Source organism: Pelophylax lessonae (genome assembly GCF_965119305.1).
Source record: "Pelophylax lessonae genome assembly, chromosome: 11".
Lineage (NCBI taxonomy): Eukaryota > Metazoa > Chordata > Amphibia > Anura > Ranidae > Pelophylax > Pelophylax lessonae.
In genome coordinates, this window is record NC_138778.1 from 166,177,190 (window position 1) to 166,199,898 (window position 22,709).

Below are 22,709 nucleotides of genomic sequence, written 5' to 3' on the forward strand. Positions count from 1 at the left end.
AACACTTGAATGTCCCACAAGCTACAGGAAGTTTAAATAAAATCCCAACTGAAGTGTTTATTCTTAATTAAACTGTAAGGTGGCTTTTTCTTTACTGCACACCCCACACTAGACCTAAACCATTGCTCAGCAAGGAGTACAGCACACCCTGCAGAGTGTTCCAAATAATAAACACACAAGCTTTAGCTGTTTAGCTGGACCCTAAAAGGCTAACGCCATCTTTTGGACCATGTTACACTCGTATTTAGGGTGTACCATGGTGCAAATGGGACCGCCCACCCCTGAACTAACCCCCTCCCCATAACCACGTGCAGGGTACTTTTCCTTACAGCAGCTAGTACTTTTGAAATTTGTGTAACTGTGTGGCTCTGCCCGCAGAGATCTGTGAATAAACAAACTAGATGTCCTGTCTGCCACCACAGCAGACAGACTTGTAGTTCTATATGGAACAGGAGTGGGTGATGATCACTGCACATATTCCACTGACACAAACTTTCAGGCCTTAGCTGGAAGAAGTATGTCTAAAGACAAGTAGCTGGAAGAAGAGTCTGTAGGAGCCTGGAATTGCATCTGCAATCCACTGATCACAGTTGTAATGGTTCACAAAAAATAAACTCTGCAAAGTTTTTCTGCAAATGTGCATTTTTTTTTGTGAAAGGTGGACTTATCCTTTAAAAAGGTAATGCTACCTGTATGTCCTTCTCTGAATGACAGAAGATTTTTCATAAACGTCAATACCCTGGGACAGATCTCCAAAACATGGCAGCATCCCAGAAAAGATATGAAGCCTTTCAACTTAGATTTTAGGCACCAACCAACCTGCAAAACCCAGCAAAAGGTGCCAAGAGGACTTCCAAATGTAAAAAATGCCTCCATGGAGCTTGCACAACTATTGCACATATTCCCAAGTAGCAGAAAAAAAAAAAATGTATGGTGCCCAGCTTACCTGTGCCCTCGTTATGGGAATGCAGGAGTTCCATCAGAGGAGCAGATGCACCCTCAGCATCAATTGTGTCAGCTGCTTCTTTATCCTGAGCTAGTTCACAGAGCACTCCAGCTGCCACTCGTTGAATGTTCTCTACTGGGGAATACAGGAGCTGTCCAAACATAAAACAGCAAATTACTGACAATTCCTACACCGTGAAAGACTGGGGCTGGGGTTAGATGGACCCTTGCAGCACTAGCTGCCATCAGTAATTTGTGTAAAATGGAATCTATAATATATACAAGTTTACTAGGAGCCATTCCATAAACTGGAGCAAGTGACCAGGCTTTTCAAGGCAAGGCTGCCTGTACATGATTGCTTATGGGAAAGCAATGGAGCATCACTTAAGCCAACTGGGCTTTGTAAGAATCAGTTCCATTAGTTGGGCTAGTATACAATTCCTTTATTTTCTTTGACCATGGTTTAAGAAGCAGTTAGGATGGATAAAAGGGTGAACCTGAATACTGTACTGGATCCTATGATGCACAAGTACACCGCCTTATATTGTGGCATTGCCTTTACACTTTGATGAATTGCTTGCCTTATTCAGCAAGCCAAAAGGAATGCAAAACAAAAGCAGGTTGAAAACCACTCAACTGAAGACCATTTTCCCCCTCCAAGACATGCCAAGTTTGAAGTGCTTGCGAGTCTTAAGCCCATGTACACTAGGCCTTAGTAACGATTGATTGTCCTATTCAGGGGATGACCTAGCCAAGCGTTGCTGGGACTTCAATTACATCTTCGTCAGGAGTGAAGAAAATTAGTGAAGCACTAATTCTGTGACGCTCACTAGTTCCAGCTTGGCTGCTCACATAAAGCAAGGTTCCCCCTCAATGGATACCAAAGAAACTACTCAAACAAGAATACAGCAGGAGCTGCAAGCCAAGGGTTAAGAGAAAATGCTTTAAAGCCAACAAGTTTCAGGGGCCAGAAGCTCCATCTTCATCAGGGTTTTAAAAATTAAAAAGTTCATATGGAATTCAAAAGGAAACACTTTAGCAAAACAATATGTACTCGGATGTATTCCGTCCGTGGAGCTATAGTGTTCTCCTGCCAGAGTGGCATGGAGAGCTGTCCCTGCCAATAGAACACAGTGATTACTGCTAGCGGCTATAGCCGCTGGCAAAAATCAAAACCAGAGATGCTGGTTGCACCCAATCGATGGAACCTGCCCATAGATCTGTTCTTGCTGAACTGGCTGAGATTTGATCCATCTAAGGCTGGCTTTATTGTCTGTATTCTAAATCTGTGGGCACCACCACATCCATTCCAGCTTATAGAATAAAGAGCATGCCAGTCAGTTTTAAAGCCACAAAGAGAACTCTAAGCAAACAGAACTCTAATCTACTATATCGATTCCCCAACCAATCGCTGATAAATCCTTTTCTTTAACAGTGCAGCCTGCCCATCACTGTGCCGGAAATATGCTTCAAGTTAATGGAACAATTAGCTGCACAAATTACTAATTAATGAGGCTGTGTGTTCCCAGCTCAGGACTTCTACGCAAAATCAATGATGGCATTCAGGATCCAGCTCTGGAATGTCCAGGGACTGCTGGAAAGGGAGCACTCTCTGCAGCAGACCTGTGAGATGTGTCAGCATATATTACAGAAAGATAGGCTAGTGGTGGGCGCTAATGATAGGTATGAAGCCAAGGTCAGAAACAGGTCACAGAGGCAAATGCAATGACCGACAATGCAGAAACTGTTCTGTGCCAAGATATTTTGCAGTGTGCGCAGAGGAACTCATTATTGCTACTCTAAAAATAAAATCCATAGCCTAGATCTGATCCCAAAATCGAGGAAAGGGCTTAAGCAAACATTTCATTTATATACATTGCAATGGCAGGCCTCTTTTAGGAAATAATGGTTTCCTGGCTGTTACACTGGTTTTCTTAATTTAAGTATAGAGAATAAGTTCAGCCATACAAGCAGTCCCTAGCATCGCAAAAGAGCAGGCAATATATTAAACTAGGTGGCTTTTCCAAATTCTCCCAAAAAATAAGGTGTGATTGACATGAGGAAATAAAAACCATCAGTTCGTTAAAGCCCAACTCCAGGAAAAAAGATCTCCGATGCAGAGGGGCTGTGCCCACACTGCACGGGTAAACTGCTCATTTTTGTCTAGGGGATTACGGAAAGCTATTACTAACCCGGTCCTCCATTCCACCTGCAAACGGCGCTCCCCCACAATCCAGCAGTGGACTGTGCCCAATGTCCACATTCAGAGCAAGTCTTTGGGCACGATGACTTCAGGAACAGTCCACCACACCAGTTTGTTAGACCATGCGGGGATGATCGGAGGAATTGAGAAAGTAAAATCTGTTCTTCAATGCCCTAGACCAGAGGTCTCCAAATTTTCTAAGCAAAGGGGCATTTTATTGTCCTTCAGACTTTAGGGGGGCCAGACAGCAGAAAATGCCCTGGCATCAGTGGGCATAAACAATGTCTCTTCATTACTTTGAATAGAGGGAATAGTGCCCCTTTGTTGGTGTTATAGGATTAATGGTGTCAAATGAATGGTGTCAATTGGTGGAATAGTGCCCCAAGGGCCAGATAAAGGCAAGCCAAGGGCCACATCTGGCCCCCGGGCCACAGTTTAGAGATCAGTGCCCTAGGAAAAAAAACTAGCAGTTGACCTGTGTAGTGCAGGCACAGCCCCTCAGTGTGGGAAAACTTTGTTTTACCCAGAGCCCAGTTTTAAATGCCCCTATAAAAGGAGTCAGAATTACTACAAGGGCCTACATAGACTGTGCAGCACCCAGCCTTACCTGTACAAACAAGGGGATGGTGTTGAGCTTGTAGATCTCCATGCGGTTCATGGGGTCCCTTGCCAGGATATGAAGAGCTCCAGTGCAGCCTTCCACAATCTCTTCCATTCTGACACCATCCTGGAGAAACAGAAGGCAAAGTTTTGCAAACAACTGATACTGGTTATTACTGGCATGCCCATGTAAGCCTTCAGAGCAGCCTATTTCAATCTAACATTGGGGAACCCTTGAAATACATTTTCCTGTGATCAGGGTACCCCTACTAATTACTACATCTACAGCTCACAGTAGGTGGTTGCTAGGAAGAATGCTTCTCGCATTGTGGTCACTGGGAAGAATCCCCCCTTACAAATTGCTAAAAAGATTGTTGTAAGTGGTTACTCATCTGAGAAGCAGGGAGGTGCTCAATGCTCAAGGAACCCCTAAAAACCTATAGGGAAACCCAGGGTTCCATGGTACACTATTTGAGAAGTGCTGCTAAAAGATACTTCTAAGTAGTGCTCAAGCTTATGGCACTTTTCCACTGCAAGTACCGGCTCGGCTCTACTCGGCCCTGCTTGGCCCGGTTTGCTTTTCCACTGCTGGTACCGCATTGTATGGTGTTGGAACGGTTCGGTACTGTTTGGTATGGTTTGCTTTTCCACTAAGTAGTACTAAAGTTAAGTGGGTGGGATAGCAACGGATTCTCTGACCAATCAGTGGCTAGTAGTGACTGCATGCAAAGGATTGTGGGATATGGTACCTCTTGAAACCACAATCGAGGTGGTACTGTTTTAGAGAGCCGTACCGTTCGGTTCCATGCAGTGGAAAAACACCGCCGTACCGTACCAACCGTTCCTACACCGTACCATGTGGTACCAGCAGTGGAAAAGCACAAAAGCGAGCCGAACCGTTTGGTTCCATGCAGTGGAAAAGCGCCATTAGAAGCATCCGCTATATGCAAAACTAGCATATGTGGTGGATAATTGGAATGGCATGTGCAAAAAGCTACACACACGTTTCAATCTAATGCCACAATACATACCCACTGTGGGTACTCGCATAGATTACACAACTGCACAACACGGCATGCAGCTTCCACATCTAGGTCATTAAAGAGGTCTCAAAACACATTTGCAAAGATCAGTCTTTAGGTTTCTTTCCTATCCAGCACAGCTGAGTGACACATGTGAACATACTTGGGAATAAGAAAGGGCAAGTAAATTTTAAATATGAAATTTGTATTTGTAGATAAGTAACTGATATTTGAACATTTACACTATTAATGTAAAATTTACCAATAATCTGCAACAAGTAGTTTTACACACCGTATAAAGTAACATTAATCAGGTTACCCATATGCAATCTGGCTTGTTTGTTGCAAGTCATTAACACCTGACTGTCTACACCTGGAATGAGCAGCACAGCGACTAATAAGACAGATTGACAAACTGGAAGGCTATTGTGTCCCTGAGGCCAGCAATTCCATGGGCTGCTGTGCTGCCAGTTTACCAACCTAGAGACCATCATTTACCGAACAGATCATTTACTGCTAAATGGGAACATTTCAGCTGTCACTGGGATCTGAGAGATTACAGGCTGGCAGGTTATTTAACTCATTGGTGCCAACCCAATCCAAAACTAAAATTCTAGTTCTGAGTGGACTTTGTAATGAAGCTTTTAAGATTACTAACATAAAACAGTCGTTATTTTTCCCCTACAAAAGGATATGATCTAAAGCAAAAGGGCACTTACCTAATGGCCCCATGTACACGACCACATACAGCATCTTGCTGTCAGCAAGATTCTTCCTAAAAATTAGTCTGTATTGCATTTCCGTTTTTTGTTTATTGGTTGAGCCAGATGAACTTGTGTCTTTTTTCAACCTCACTATAACCATTTCAACTCATACAGACATACATGAGTTGCAGCTGGCTCAGTCTCACAGACGTGCTGGCCAGGCATCGGAGCAGATTCAGGCATTGTCCGGATTCCTGCAGAGCCTGGACCGGCTCTGTGACGTCAGCCGACAACAAGCTTTAGGAGTCTAGGTAGAACTAAGTGCACTCCTGTGACCCACAGAAGTATGGCCAAAAAAGCTTTACTTCAAAAAAGCATAGTTCTCCTTTAAGGCATGCAACTGCCTTTAAATGGTAAATACGGCACTCCCTCTATAGATAGGCACTGGCAGCAGACGCCTAAAATTAACGCACTAACTTTTGCATCACAAAACATGACCTTGGATGGAAGCCATCACTGTTTGCATCACTGTCTCACCGTGTATGGCTGTTGGGTTCCAGAAGCTGCGTGCCGCTGTGCATCCTGGTGAGCTTTAACAAGCAGCTGGACCAGGCGGGGGATGGCGCCAGCATCTTGTAGTGGGACATGGTTGGCAGGGCACAATGCAAGGTTTCGGATCAATCCAATGGTTGCCTGTCAAAAGGGAAAAATATAAAATCAACTGTTTTCGTGAGGCTTCAGACAGACATGTACAAATCCCTAGAACCAGGCACCCAATGCACAATAAGTTCTAGCCAGCTCCAACTTTATGGAGTTTTTTTTTGTCAATGAGACCCCTGAAGATTTGACTAAACATATGCTGCAAAGAATACGAGTAGAGGAGCTTGTTATCTTTTAGGTTCCTAGTATGTTAGCCCATGGAAGAGGCTGCTCTCATCATAAGATTTTAATAGCTAAGCCAGTCATACAAAACATTTCTAAAGGTTTTGTAGCATGTACAGAATCTTTCCTAGAAGAAAGGGTTACCCAAACAATTCAAATTTCTGATATCGGTTGTTCCATGTACGGGTGTTAAAAAGTATACTGCTCTCTTTGTATTGCTTCCTTTGAGTAAATACCTGGTGATCCTGCTTACTTTTAGTTTATATTGACCATGCTAAGCATAGAAGCATGTGATCAGTTTTCTAGCGGTGCCAGGAGCACAGCCTGCCTGTCCTCCAATGGTCAGACTTGTAATAAGAGATGCATGCTTTCTCACACGTGTTGCACCTTTTGCTCACTGTGCTCCTCTTTCTGAAGTTATTACTAGAAGATCAGAGAACAGCAACTTCCATCATTACCCTCTATACCTGGACTTCTTACTAAAGTACAAGGACTCAAAGTGTTCATTGGCTATTAGAGTGGAACCACCAACTGTTAGAATTCCACTTAAATCTGCACAGTCCTGAAGTAGGGAAGGGCAATGAAATATGATCAGATTCCTTTACACAAAAGGACTCGGTTTCCTACCTTGACCAGTGGCCACTGGTAGGGTTGGCCGATCAGCTTGACAATGGCTGGGATGCCATAGTGAAGTCGCACAGAGTTCTGAGCCACCTCTGCATCTGGGTGACGGCTGGTGAGATGGCGCAAGGCGCAGACTGCTGGCTCTGCGATGTCATCTTTGTCGCTCGCTCTCAGGATGGTGTGAATCAGAGACTCCACGCCGTTGCTTTGGGTGACCAGGGTTTTGTTGCGGCTGTTGTTGCAAGTCAAATTGGAGAGGGTGCCGGTGGCACAAGTGAGGACGTTGACATCGTCTGAGCTAAGCTGGTTTACCAGAATCTTCAGTACATTGTCTAGGCCTTCCTATAAAAAACACAAAACAATTTTGTATTAATACACTGGAAACCAGCTATCTAGTCTTTTATCCACCTAATACAGTTGAAGAGTAAGGTTAAATCAGAAGGAAAAAAAAAAAAAGGAGCAGGGGCAGAAAGAAAAGGGAGGAGGGAGGAGTCGCTGTGTTGACTTATTTGTTCAATGTGTGAATTTCAGCTTTAGCAACTGGACTCTGTAATTAGGCACAGCCTAGAAAACATAGAAAAAAGTCCCTAAAATTCTCAGCTGCAGGCTTTTAAAATGAGCAATACGCAGGCAGTCCCCAAGTTAAAAAATCTGACTTGCATAACAGAGGCAGTGTGATGTCATGCTGGTACCAGAAACAGCAGGGTGGTCATCTTGCTGGCACCTACTGTCCGGCAGACCGGTCAGCAATCCCACATCACTGTATGGCCAGTTAACACTTCCCTATGCTATCCAAAACTTTAACAATTTTTTGGCTGTAGTTACAAAAACCTTTTTCAACTTACAGAACCTCTCGTCTGTAACCTAGGAACTGCCTGTACATAGAAAAAATACACACAAATCTACAAATTTCCAATAATTTGGATCATTCTCACGATTGCACGTTTTTAATCATGATCCCTACAAGATGCAACTACAGTGCCTTGAAGTAGTATTCATACCTCTTGAGAATTTTTCATGTTTTATCAGGTTACAACCAAAAACGTGAGTATTATTTTGTTGGGATTTCATGTGATAGACCAACACAAAGTGGCACACAATTGTGAAGTGGAAGGAAAATAAATGGTTTTCAAATTTTTTTACAAATATCTGAAAAGTGTGGCGTGCATTTGTTTTCAGCCTCCTTTACTCCGATATCCCTAGCTAAAATCTAGTGGATTCAATTGCCTTCAGAAGTCACCTAATTAGTAAATAGAGTCCACCTGTGTGTCCATTTAATCTCTGTATAAATGCAGCTGTTCTGTAAAGCCCACAGAGTTTTGTTAGATAACCTTAGTGAACAAACAGCATCATGAAGGCCAAGGAACACACCAGACAGGTCAGTTGTGGAGAATTTTAAAGCAGGGTTCAGTTATAAAATAATAGCACAAGCTTTGAATATCTCACAAAGCACTGTTCAACCCATCATCCGAAAACAGAAAGAGTATGGCACAACTGCAAAGCTACCAAGACATGGACATCCACTTAAACTGACAGGCCGGGCAAGGAGAGCATTAAATCAGAGAAGCAGCCAAGAGGCCCATGGTAACTCTGGAGGAGCTGCAGAGATCCACAGCTCAGGTGGGAGAATCTGTCCACAGGACAACTATTAGTCGTACACTCCACAAATCTGGTCTTTATGGAAGAGTGAAAAGAAGAAAGCCGTTGTTGAAAGAAACCCATAAGAAGTCCTGTTTGCAGTTTGTGAGAAGCCATAGGGGGTACACAGCAAACATGGAGGAAGAAGGTGCTCTGGTCAGATGAGATTAAAATTGAACTTTTTGGTCTAAAAGCAAAAAAAAAACGCTATATGTGGCGGAAAACTAACACTGCACATCACCCTGAAAAAATTATCCCCACCGTGAAACGTGGTGGCAGCATCATGTTGTGGGGATGCTTTTCTTCAGCAGGGACAGCCAAATACAGGGCAATCTTACAAGAAAACCTGTTGGGAGTCTGCAAAAGACTTAACTGGGACAAGAGGTTCACTTTCCAGCAGGGCAACCACCCTAAACATACAGCCAGAGCTACAATGGAATCATTTAAATCAAAAGCATATTCATGTGTTAGAATGGCCCAGTCAAAGTCCAGACCTAAATCCAATTGTGAATCTGTGGCAATACTTGAACTTTGCAAAAAAAAAAAGCTCAAGCTCTGTCAGATTGGATGAAGAGCATCTGTGAACAGCAAAGAATGAGCAAAAAGGTCACCCTCTAGATGTGCAAAGCTTGTGGAGACATCCCCAAAAAAAGACTTGCAGCTGTAATTGCAGTGAAAGGCGGTTCTAAAAAGTATTGACTCAGGGGGCTGAATACAAATGCACGCCACACTTTTCACATATTTGAAAAAATAATTATCACAATTACATGCCACTTTGTATTTTGAGATTTTATGTGATGGTGAACCTTCCCAGATGTTTTGGAACTACATTTCCCATAATGCTCAACTACACTGCAGAGTGCATAAGCATCATGGGAAATGTAGTTCCAAAACATCTGGGGTGCCAAGGTTTGCCATCACTGTCAGACCAACACATTTACATTTTTGGTAGTAACATTACAAAAGGTGGAAATTTTTAAGGGGGTATGAAGGCACTGTACATGCTACCTGTTTAGCTTATTCCATAAAGAAGCTTCCAGCTGATTAGGGGTCATTTGCTACTCTTCCTAAATAAACAGCTAGTGATCTTGGTTCCAAGTGAGCTATTTAACTTCCTCCAAGTTGTTAAATCCATCAGTAGTAAAATATTAAAATTGCCTATGTCGTTCTAGCTCCAGACCGTCCATTACAGAGGTGTGATCTCAGCCCATCATCTCCTCCGGATTATGCAGGGAGTGATCAGAGCTGTAATTGGGAATACATGGGACAAGCCAAGGTGTGGCACACTCATAAACCACAAACCTTTGCTGGCAATCAGGGACTATTACAGGCAAGGTGTGTGCTCACTCACAAGTCTACACACCCATGTTTGCTTTATGCTCATAATAAAGTTATTGAGCATGTCAGAGGAGTGAGATCTGGGTGGAGTAGGGAACTCAGAGCTTTACAGAATGACTGCAGGAGAAGAAACTAGGACACAGATTCTGAAATGTATCAATATAAAATGCAATATTTAAAGATACAATATAGTGCATTTATAGCGACTCCATACTTTGAATTGCTGCAATAATTCACAACTACACTCCACGGCCCTAGTGCATCGAAGCAAGGCATTTGTATCGCAGTGCAACACACTATTGTGAATTGTAGTGGGCCTTGTACAAAAAAGGTGCATATACGATTGGGGTGCACTGGGTGAACAGGGACAGTGTGCAGGTGTTAATCCACCACAACAGACCAGATAGGTGTGAATGAGCCATTAATGTGACAATTTTTTTTTTTTTTTTTACATGGCGTTCCATATTTTTGTAAAATTGTAAAGAGCTATAGGATTACCCACTAGAAGAATGGCTCAGTACTTTTACTCTGTCTCTCGCAACTGTTGAGAAAAACTGCCCAAATGCAGTGCATATTTTTCATTTTTTTTAAGGGGTTAGGCGATTAAAGACTTTTTATAGTGATTGTACTTTACTGCTCCTATGTAGCAATGCAAAGCATGAAACCGATGACGATTCTGGACAGTTTCTCAGAATTCATCAAAATGCAAAAATTAGTCATGCAGGTAACTAGCTGTCTCCAGAGGTGGTCAGCAAAAGTAGCCTACATACAACCTATAAAACAGGGATATGCAAACTGTGGCCCTCCAGCTGTTGCAGAACTATAAATCCCATGAGGCATAGCAAGACTCAAGCATGACACCCAGAGGCATGATGGGACTTGTAGTTTTGCAACAGCTGGAGGGCCACACTTTGCATATCCCTGCAAAAGATTTGCTTCAAACAATTCTAGATATCTTATTTAGGAAATCTATTTGCTATAAGCTCCATGCCCAGCTTTACAACAAAGCACAATGACCACAAGTCTCCTTAAAGTGTTACTAAACCCAGGAGCATTCACTGTATCTGGTCTCCCACAGTACATCGAAATGCAATAGTTTTAGTAAATATAAACTGCTGAATAACTTCTCATTAGCAGTATATACCAGTGCTGTGACTACTATCGGTGTCTGGTAAAAGCTTGCGGGAGCTTTTATTCTTCTCCGACTGTCCCATGAGACTGCATGACCCGTGGACAGTGCTGATTGGCCCTGTGCTGCTCACATGCACCCTCCCAAAAAAAAAAAACAAACAAAAACTAGCAATACACACCAAGCTAAGCAGGTGCAGAGTGCCCCCAAGGCGCTATTTTATCAGCAGATGGATTGACAGTAAAAGGGGGATGATCAAAGAAGACAGGATCAAACAGCCTTTCTACACAATGCAGAAGATTAACCCCTTAGGTAACAAGCATGCTTTACTGCATATACAGACTGATTTTACTGTTGTGGGTTTATTAACGCTTTAAACCTCTATATTAGAAATGAATGAATCCCCCTTAATTTTCTTTAACCCCCTTATTAGCACTCACAGGGGTCACATGATCGGAATTCCATCCCACTAGCTCCCAAACAGTACCCTTGACTGAGCAGTCAGTGAGCTGATAGCACACGCTCACCACAGAACCTCATGCACCGTAAATGCATATATGCTGCGGCAGGAAATGGACGCTTCCCACCTGTCATGCTGCTGCAAATATGTGGCCACGAAGAGGTTAAGAAAAGTTATTCTAGGCTGACTACTCTCTCCATGCAGCCAGTAAACATGAACCTCCCAAGGTCAGCCATCTACGGAGTGCTAGAAATGATTCACTTCTTTGCACAGAGGACAGAAGAAAGAATTACAGCCACAATCCATCACCTTTCCCCACTTACATCAGCTCACGTCTCTAAAATCCACTTACCTTTTTTGATTTTGTAAATCATTTTTATTCCCTTCAAGGCAAGTAAATAGAGAACTCACAGAGGCTTAAGGCAGAGTAAAGAATAAAATGACATTGTAGTCTGAAACGGGCAAACCGAAAGCATCCAAGGTAACTTTTTTTTTTTTTTTTATATATTTGGAGCTGGTTTTCAGAACCAAAAATATGGGGGAAAAAAAGCCACAATCCTGCATGGGCTTTTCCGCGTCTGCCGTTAAAGAGGAAGGTATAATTTGTACCTATAGTAAAGCTTACCTATAGGTACTGTAAATCTCTCCTAAAAGTGTACCGTTTAGGAGAGATTTACATTACATGCAGCCAATGACGTCATTGGCGCAAGCGCTCTGAACAGCCATAAGAGATCTGTGCTGTAAATGACAGCTCCCCCGCACATGCGCGGGAGTGAGATCACGGCTTCGGCCTGTCACACAGCCGGAGTCCGAACCCAGAAGGAAGACCAGGAGATGGGCGCTGCCTCCAGCGATTACATTGCATCGCTGGAGGGCTTCAATTTCAGTCAAGTTTCACATATTGCGCTAGTATGTGATGCATACTAGCACATTATGCCTTTACCTTGCAGGTCTCCCAAAAAAAAAAAAAAAAAAAAAAAAAAAAAAGAAGAAGAAGGTTTACAACCCCTTTAATGCATTCTCATGGCCAGAATTAGAAAGAGTCATCAAGCGCTATCACTTTTGAGCTTTTTTTTATGCCCAAAAGCGCCTCTACTGAGCGCACAAGTGAATTTTTTTTTTTCTGCCTACAAACTCCAACACTAAACTCCTGAAAACACCTATAGTATGCATGGACATAAAAGCTAACATGGAGGGTGAGGAAGGTAACAGGCAGAGAAAAAGTAAAAGCTCAAAAGCCTGTAGGAGCAGCTTCTTTAAGCTGCAGTGTTTCTGAGGCCTTAAAACTGATTTCCCCCCCAAAAAAAAAAAAAAAAATAAATAAATAATAATAATAATAATAATAATAATAATAATAATAATATTATATACACACACACACACACACACATATATAGCGATTTCCCCCCAAAAAAAGAAATAAATTATATATATATATACATATATACATACACACACTAATATATATAGTATCTCACAAAAGGGAGTACACCCCCTCACATTGTAAATATTTTATTAGATCTTTTCATGTGACAATACTAGTTTGCTGCAATGTAAAGTAGTGAGAGTTCAGCTTGTATAACAGTGTGATATACTATATTTTTCACATGAAAAGATATAATAAAATATTTACAAAAATGTGAGGGGTTTACTCTCCCTTTTGTGAGATATATATATATATATATATATACACACACACACACACACACACACATACATACATACATACACACACACACACTATATTATATACACACACACACACATACATGAGATTACATCTTTGGCTTGCAGTCTTGGGAGTAGAAACTGCAGCCTCCACATGGGGCCAATGCTATATTGCATACAAGGCTATTGCAATGAAATACCGTGCCGCAACTGCAAGCCAAAATTTTTGCTGCCAGTTGCAGCGTGGTCCCATTCACATCAAATGGCCAAGCTTGGCTGGCCTGTCGAACATACTGCAAAGTGTACAACCTTCTCTAGCTGGTTTTGGGACAGCAGTAAAATGTGTGGCTCAACCATCTTTTTACCTCCCTCTTGCCTCCTCTTCGTGTAAAAGAGTCCTTCTAAGGTGTGTTAGGAGTCCTGCTAGCAGCATCCTTGCTGCAATATTTACCAAGTGGCATATTACATAGGGATCATCAGCAATGCCTGTGAAGTGTACCCACAGCACACCCATTATTGGATGAGCGTAAAATCAGCTCATTACATTAGGTTTTGGACCACTAGGTCTGTAAAAATATTTTATATACAGTGCAGTGACCGAGATTCCCTGGGCTCTTCCTGGACAATCCGGTTGGTAGGCAGCCAATCTTTCAGGATACATATGGCCTCCCCACCTGCCACAGACGCTTTCACTGTGAATCTTTTGTAGGATCACCAGGTTTATAACCATATTCCATGCCGACAATCTGTGTGGGACTATCAGTATCCCCAGCTGGGTAATGCTGTGCAGACACCTAGCAGATGTTCAGCAGGTTCCTCTCACCTGTTTGGTGGCCACATCAGACAAGTTCCTCAGAGTCCACAGGCAGTTCTGTACAAGTCTGGGGCTGGAGCTAGTCAGATGCTTCCCGAGAGCCTGCATTCCCCCTGGAAGACAAGATGATGAAACCAATTAAAGGCAGCTGTGAAAACTCTGCTGTGGGGCAGACATGCGATGAAGGCCGTCTTAGATAACAAAATACTGAAGATGAGACATGGTGACATTGCTCGAGGCAGCTATAAGCCGTAACCAACATGCAGCAACATGACGTGTGCCTGGACTACAGGATCAAATAGCCATCAGTGGATCTAAATCACTCTAACCTCTGACATTATGGAGCCTCCCTCGGGGACTGAGACATGCTGGTGTAATTAGCACCTAAAAGCAAAGATTTTCACTTTCATCTCCAACATTGAGTTGGAGAAAACTACCCAGAAGCCCTAGAGGCAGAGCGGCTAGTGCTTGGTCCTTTATGGGATGTTTACAAAGAAATATTTGTGTGCAATTCTCCTTTTGCCAGTTTTAACAAGTTTGAAATAAAAATATACCAATGTAAATATTCAAAGGTCACTCCTTCGCATTGAGCGCAGGCCTTTACCTGGGCCTTAAAGGGGAATTGGGGAGGTGTTTGTGGGAGGGGAAAAGGTGAGACAGACTTCCTGACAGAGTGACCACTGGAATTGGCTTTACAAAATGGTGACCGTCAGACACCAACTCCCTGTTGCAGAAATGTGAATGCAATGGGTAAAAGATGGCTTCAGCTCCTGTTCTCAACCTGAAGAGAACCCTCCGATGCATTTCGTCCTTTCAAGGCCTCTACGATTAAGCCCCCCAAAAAAACGAAAAAAAACGTCTTAGGAGTTCGCTACAGGTGGAGAACATGAGCCAATCCTGTGTTTTGCACCAGTCTGTTCACATGCTGATCCAACTGACAAATTTCGGGGGCATCCAAGCTGTTCCATTTCCATTGCACTGGGATTGGCGGTCACATGATCACGAGCCCGTCCCAGCTACCAATCATAACCAGAGAGCACAGCGATGAAGTCATGGCAACTTGTACAAGGTAATATCTAGGTTTGTAAAGGCATTCCATGCACACAGAGGATTTACATCCCTAATGGCTATTGAGGAAAATATGAAGCTAATGAGAATCCCGAGTCCAGCTTTAAGAAGGGGTTACCCCCCTTTGGAGAGAATTTGCTTCCTTTTGTCTGGGACGAAGAGAGCTAGAAAATCTTCCCAAATTTTCACAGACTGAGGGGGGATAAACCCCCCAAAAGATCAATAAGCAGTGCTTTGGGACCTAAAAATCGCACAGCTGTCACAAGGTTTTCACTTCCATTTGTGTAAAAGAGGAACCTTTTTACGTTTTTTGGCCATAGACAAGTATCTATTATACCACTTAATTGGCACCTATGGGAACGGCCAACCATGACCCGACAATATCCTCGCCACAGTCTGATCCCAAAGGGGGTGACGAGGTGGTATTGACGTATAGGAACTTGGTATCATGGTCGGCCTATCAATACATAGAAACTTTAAGGATAAGCGCTAAATAAGTTACCTGTTATTCGGTTACAGAGCAACTAGAATTCCAGAGAAAACGTAAAGGTTTATATTACTTACAGACCACATATACAAGGAAAATTGTGCTTTAACTTTCTGTAACCTCCTGTTGAATGTTCACTAAAAATTATGTGAAAAAAGAGGAACCTTTTTAAAATATACATGTAAAGGCCAGCTAAATGTAAATCTTTTAAATATTGTATGAAAAAGGTTTGTAAGTAACATAGGAGCGCCCACAAGCTAAATAGCTGTGTGCTGGAAAATTCTGACCAGTTCCAAAGCAGTCTCTCCATAACAATGGTGCGGTAACACCCTAAGGCTCAGTTCACACCCAGCCGTCTGTGGGCCTCGCTTGCTCAGGCACAGAAACCCATTCATTTAAATCAGGCATGTCCAACCTGCGGCCCGGGGGCCGCATGCGGCCCAGAACCGCAGGCAATGCGGGCCCACTGACCCCGGACAATTTTATTTTTTACTGGGGAGGAAGGAAGTCGGGTCGGGGCATGGCCACAGCGGCTTCCAACTAACAGTAGGCAGAGGCTGCCTCAGAGGGGAGGGGGGGGGGGTTGAGCATGTGCAGTGTTTGACTCCTACCACCATGACCACTTCAAATCACTGAAATGGTGATGGTGGTAGGAGTGTTCCTTTAATATCTCTCAGAAGAAGTAAACCTCTGTATACCGATTCCATTTTATTTGATCATCCTCTAGTTAGTGCGGTGGGCGCAGCTGCATTTTATTACTTATATACCTTAACTATAGTATACATTTTATATGCGGCCCGAGAAAATTTCTCTACACTTAATGTGGCCCAGAGAAGCCAAAAGGTTGGACACCCATGATTTAAATGGTCTAGTGTGCCTGCGTTTCACACAGAAAAAAGGTGCGCACACATTTTTCAAAACGCGGCCTGTAAGGAAATCGCATGGTCATTTTGCGAATAAAACGTTTTACCGGTTCTGAATTAGCCTGCTGCTTTTGGGTCGGAGAGTGACAAGCGGCTCCATCTGCAGCCCGAGTTTAAAATGCAGTTTAAAAGAGTTGCAGAAGCTGCATGTTTACAGTCCTGTCCAACTGTAATGTTAGGATTCAGGTGAGCAGCTTGTGGAGGCAGAGGAGTGGTACAATCGTAGCTTAGCCATCTGTTTATACTGCCCCCTGGCCTTCCATGTGAAACAGCCCTAAAGGGTAAATGTCTGACATACAAGGAGGTAGGGGGCTCTGCTAGGGAATGGACTCCATGAAGTTGTCAAAGTTAGCAGCAAGTTCAGAGACTCATTGCAAGTGAATGAAAAGGTCTTTATAGAAATGAAAAATAATGCAAGTATTTACTATACTTTTCTCGGTGCTTTTACTTGCAGTTTAAAGTGGAACTTCACTCTCTCACTCAGCATTGACTATTTTTAATCCTCATGCTGCTAGCATTACTAAATAGATAGGAAAGTGTATCATATTTGCTTGTTTAAAATTTGTTTTCACATTTCTTCAGTTCCTTCCTGCTTTCCATGCCGAGGGAAATTATGTCATACATCCCAGAAGCCTTCAGGAAGGGAGGAGGGGTTTTCTTAGCCAAGCACACACTCCCGTCAGCATGCCTGAGCTAAGGGCAGATGGATTCCATGAAGTAAATACTACATTAATCATCTACCTTTTCTCGAGATGGCCATGGCCAGAAATGCTAGGGGGGTGTTTTTCAACACTATTTCCCAACAAAATAAAGCATGGAGACTTGGATGCATGGGGGAGTTTGCCTTCAATATTTATAATGAATTAAATTGTGTTTGTGGTGCTCAGATGCAGTGTAGCTCTGCTTTAAATTGCAGACAGGGTCTCCAAGGGCTCATTCACACCCGCCATTGCACTAAAGCACAGCAGCTGGTGGGCAATGCAATCCTACTGAGATTAGCGCAGTGCTGGAGCACTGGGCTCGGCGGACCAGTTTCCATTTTTTTTTTAAACAATGAGCTGTCACACAGACCTCTCATTCAAGAGGAGTTCCAGGCTCCTATTTCACCCGTTGTCTTCTTTCCTTGGCGCCGGCATCTTCACTATGGGCACCCGGTTGTGACAGCTTGCAGCTTTACAGCCGGGTGCCCGCTGCGCAACATGAACGGTGGATGCGGTCTTTTAGGACCGGTCACGTGTTCCAGAAGACTGGCCGGGGGGGGGGGGGGGGGGGGGGTTTTGAGGAGAACTTCTGCTCCTGTCATCTACATGGTCAGAGCAGAAGTGGGAGTGGGTACCTCTCAAAAATCAGGTACCCGTCTCCCCCATCGCTCCTCAAAAGTGCAAATTCTTGGAGGAGCAGGGGATGGGTGGAGCTCTGCTTTAGCTTCATTAGCCGGCCATACAGAACAAGGCAGCGGATTGGCGCGAATCACGTTTAAAAAAAATAAATAAAAATAATGCATGCAGTACTTTCAGTGCACCATACTCATGCACCACAATGGTGTGGTGTGAACCAGGAATTTAGCCTTGTCCATGCAGTAGGACTGCACTGGAGTAGTCAACCAATGCAGTCGCACTGCATCAGGTGTGACTCTACCCTAACCGCAGATGGAGAACCAGGGTCCTGGACACTCAGATAACAAACACTCCAATAGGAAAAAAAAAACAAAAAAACAAAAAAAAAAACGCAAAAATGATTTACATAGCATTCCGATTGGTCAAAAAGTGCACGGCTGAATGTACAAGGAATTTCGTAGTAGTGGAAAATCTATATCATGTCATGGACAAACAAGGATAGCGGGGAAACAAAAAGAGAAAAAAAAAAGGGGGGGGGGGGGGGGGGGAGTGGTGACTATTTGACCATATCATGCCGTGACTGAAAAGAAAGGAACGTGGTGGTCAGGACTAGCGATGTATTGCGTGAAAAGGGTCATTACTTCCACCCTGTTACACAGCGCTGTATGGTTTTGGGCTGATGGGGAAATGCAATGAATATAAGGCACGGGGTCCCTAGTGAGCCGACATTGCACGCAGTCATATGCGACAGATTACACAACAGCTTTCTTACGCTCTCTGCCTCCAAGTCCTGCCACGGAGCATCAAAAAGAGCTGCCGCAACAGAAGGACCTGCTGCTAACTCGCCGATGGGAGATCAGAAGAAATTGAGGTGGAGGGGGATTAGGGAGGGAGTTAATAAGATGACAATAGCAGCGTGATTAGGAGGAAACTCATCTCCGTCTCTGCTGGAACTCCGAAACTTCATACAATTAGCACCTGAAACTGCAGCTGAGTTTGACATAAAATATCACGCCCCTTACAGGCTGTTAAAGTTAACCAGGCTTAAAGGACTACCAACCCTAAAAAAATAAAAAAGTGTAATTTAGGAAGCTGCACAGCAGGTAATGTACTTACTAGAATGAAATAAGATCTAAAATGAGCCATTTCTGGGAAGACCTTTTCATCGAAAGAATGCACTTATTCTATGAAGACACAAACTCCTTGTAGATAATTACATTAAAAAAGCTGTCCCCGCAAAAAAAAAAAAAAAAAAAATGATAAATACAGTACAGTGCTTATCCCACTGCGCACGCTGCTGAATGCCACTCCAAAGCCGGAATGTCATCCACTGAATTCTCCCCATAACCAACACCATAGAGGATCTCTTGGTCCCCCTACTGTTGGTGGCTCCCGATGTCACTGCTGGACATAGCAGTGTTGTACTGGTCGGCAGGAGCAACCACTGAGTGGGACGTGGAGATCGAAGTGTGTGTTTCTGATAAGACTTCAGCAGATGAATTCTCTGCATCAGAGCAGCATTCAACCAAAATAAGAGCAGGAGAGGTTAGTATCCTTGGTATGGACCTCTTTTTTGGCCCTTAATGCACATTAAAGCCCATTATAAATGCATGGCCATTGCAACGGCCGTCTATATAAAATGTGCACCCACCTATTCATGAACGCAAAGGGGGCCTTAAATGTTACCAGTAGGTTTCTGGGTGGAAACTTGAATTGGCCAGAAGAAAAGTACACAAACTCCTTGCAGATAATTACTCTTGTGGTATCTGAACCCAAGACTGACTATAGTTGCTGTATAGCCCAAGCACAAATTACACTATGTGCATTGGGGGAAATGCGCTTCATGCGTTTTGTCCTTGGGCTATACAGAGACTATAGTCCGTACTGCAGTCTTGGGTTCAAATACCACCAGAGTAATTCTCTGCAAGGAGTTTCTGTACTTTTCTTCTGGCCAATTCAAGTTTCCACCCAGAAACCTAATGGTAACATGTAAGGCCCCCTTTGCGTTCATGACTAGGTGGGTGCACATTTTATATAGACAGCCGTTGCAATGGCCATTCTTTTTTTAATGGGCTTTTAATGTGCATTAAATAGCCCCCCCAAAAAAAAAAAAAAAAAAAAAAAATCAAGAGGTTCATACCAAAGATACTAACCTCTCCTGCTGCTCTGATGCAGAGAATTAATCTGCAGAAGTTTTATCAGAAACAGACACTGGTTGCTCCTGCCAACCAGTACAACACTGTCCTGCAGTGACATCAGGATTAGCATGAGGAGCCACCAACAGTAGGGGACCAAGAGATACTCTAGGACGGTGTTGGTATATGGGGAGAATTTGGTGGATGACATTTCTGCATCGGACTGGCATTAAGGAGCATGCACAGCGGGATAAGCACTGTATTTATCCTCTTTTGCAGGGATAGCTTTTTAGAAACCAGGTACTTTTAATGCATCTGCTCTGTGCGCTGGGATGCAGGGTGTTTGCTTTGAACATGTACATCTGTTGAGATGCCTTTGGAATAGAACTGCAATGCGTATAAACAGCACAATACAATGAACGCTCCACTAAAATGTGTAAAGGATCCCTTAAAAGTGGAAGTTCAGCCTAAAACCAAAATCTCTAAATCTACAGGCAGCCATATTCTAAAGGCCCGTACACACGATCAGATTATCGAACGATCTGTCGTACGTTTTTTGTGGCATGCTAGTCTGATGTGGAAAGTGAAGAGGTTATTTTCATACGAATTTTCGAATTTACGAATTTTCCCTACTTCAGAAGTGATGTCATGTGTTGGATTGCTTTGTATGTGTTCTTTCTCTCTGAGCATGCCTAGTCTTGCTCTTAAGATTTTTTTTTCCGTCAAAATCTGTACTAATGAGACGAAAAGCGGACGTTTTATTACGGACGACAAAAATTTTATAGCCTGCACATCAGGATTTTGTCAGCCGAAAAGTCGGAGTTGGCTGTTGAAAGCACCATACTAATGCCTCGTACACACGTGCAGATCGTCGGCCGAACGATCAGCCGTCTTTTGTCCAGGGCTGTCAGTGTCTGTTGAAAAGTGCAAAAGACTGCACAAGAATTTTGTCCGCCGACTACAGCCGACTGCAGAAGTGATGTCATGTGATGGTTAACTTTCCGTGTGTTTTTTCTTTTCTGAGCATGCCCAGTCTTGCAAATCTGCTGTCTGTCGGCCGAATTCTGTATTGACTGGCGAACAATCGGCCGCTCTGGTGTCGGCATACAAAAATTTTAATGCTTGCACGACAGATTCTTTTCGGCCGAAAGTGCGCTGTCGGCTGTCGGAAGCATCATACTAACAAGCCGAAAATCGGCCGATCGGTCGTCGGGCTAATTTTCCCTACAGATTTTCTGATCGTGTGTACGGGCCTTAAGACTAACCTATCTAGCCTTGTAAAGCAAAAATTGCTAGACATACCTTTTCTGCAGCCGATCTGGTCCGGTCTCCAGCAGCAGATGCTGTGTAGAAGAGACAGCCGACAAAAGCTGGGAAATGCCTGGGAAGCGACGTCACCCATAGACTTACTGTGGGGCTTCCATTGTCGGCTGCCTCTCCTACTTCTGCAGGCTCTAGTTCCTTCAGTGCAGGGAAGCACTAACTTGACACACGACAATGCGCTCTTCTAAGGTGCACTGTAACCCTTGTGACCCATGTTAAATTTATGGATCAATTTTACTTGCAGCAGGAGAACCTTTAGGCTTATGAAGAAGAACAGACAGCTCCAAGCTTCAATACGCGAACAACATTGTTCATGCTATGTTCAGATTAGGTTCACTGTACACAGTCCACCAATGGTGGAAACACTAATCCTGGTAATGCAAGGTCCTCCACAGACAAGCAGACCAGTGCTTTTGCTTGTGTGCTGCCTTGGACAAGAGGGTGAAACACACAGCATGTGCCAGCAACTTGTGAATTGATTATTGACAGACCAATTTTAAAGAAGTCTATCAGTTTACAGTCATGCTAGATGCCATCCTACAATGAGGTATTTCATACACAGCCTCCTGAAGGACCCTGTATGGGGACTATCGGCCTAAGCCTAAAGTGAAACCCTAAGCTTTTCAGGAATTCCAAAGCCAATACTGCTGATCAGGATTTTCTTACCAGCTTCTACGATGGCAGGTTTGTTGCTTGGGCAGACAGATAGAACCTTCAGCACTCTGCTAGTGGTCCACAGTAGCTTCTCATAGTTGTAGGTCCTCATGATCTGCACAAGACCTTGTGGTCCTCCGTTGGCCAGAATAATCAGCTGAAGAAACATAAGTTATTTGTTATACCAGTGTCCTTGACACAAGAAAACCAACCATTTCATTTCAGCATCCATGTGTATTTAATACAGGCCTCTGAATAGCAGAAGAAAAAAAAACACAAACGCGCCCCCCTAAAAAATATTCTTTCACATCTCCAAGAAGGGATGGGCTACCTGAACTACATGTACCAGTAGCCTTTTGGCTGTCGTCACTCACGTGGACTTTTGGAGGAGACAGGCATGGCTTTCCATTGACATGCAGAATGGAGGTAGGCAATCAGGTGAGGATTTGGATGGCTCATTCCCTATGTCCTGATGCATTGCTGTAGTCCAATCAGGTACAGCGGGAGCAGAGGGTGACAATATTGCAGTGATTTAACTACAGTAGCAAGTGTCATTGCCCTACAAATAAGTCAGGATTTAATAAATGAAGAAAAAAAAAAAAAAAAAAAAACTATCCTGCAAAAGAATATTATGCAAAAGGCGATAAGAGACAATGCGTTGTTTGGTTGACTGTAGCACATATGCAATTTGACTTTTGATCATAGTCCTACTTATGTAACTTTTTCAAAATGATAAAGTTCCAGACATTTATCAG

General features: G+C 43.3%; 1 protein-coding gene across 1 annotated transcript in view; it reads right to left on the bottom strand.

Annotated features, from left to right (window-relative positions):
* The window catches only part of JUP (junction plakoglobin), a 118,889-nt gene that overhangs the window by 6,460 nt on the left and 89,720 nt on the right, over nucleotides 1-22,709 (bottom strand). Inside the window, exons 6-11 of the mRNA XM_082272741.1 lie at nucleotides 21,967-22,111; nucleotides 14,037-14,140; nucleotides 6,984-7,322; nucleotides 6,012-6,167; nucleotides 3,756-3,875; nucleotides 947-1,097 (exon numbers count right to left, since the gene is read on the bottom strand). Coding sequence (XP_082128867.1) covers nucleotides 947-1,097; nucleotides 3,756-3,875; nucleotides 6,012-6,167; nucleotides 6,984-7,322; nucleotides 14,037-14,140; nucleotides 21,967-22,111 — 1,015 coding nt within the window. The remainder of the gene's footprint in view (nucleotides 1-946; nucleotides 1,098-3,755; nucleotides 3,876-6,011; nucleotides 6,168-6,983; nucleotides 7,323-14,036; nucleotides 14,141-21,966; nucleotides 22,112-22,709) is intronic.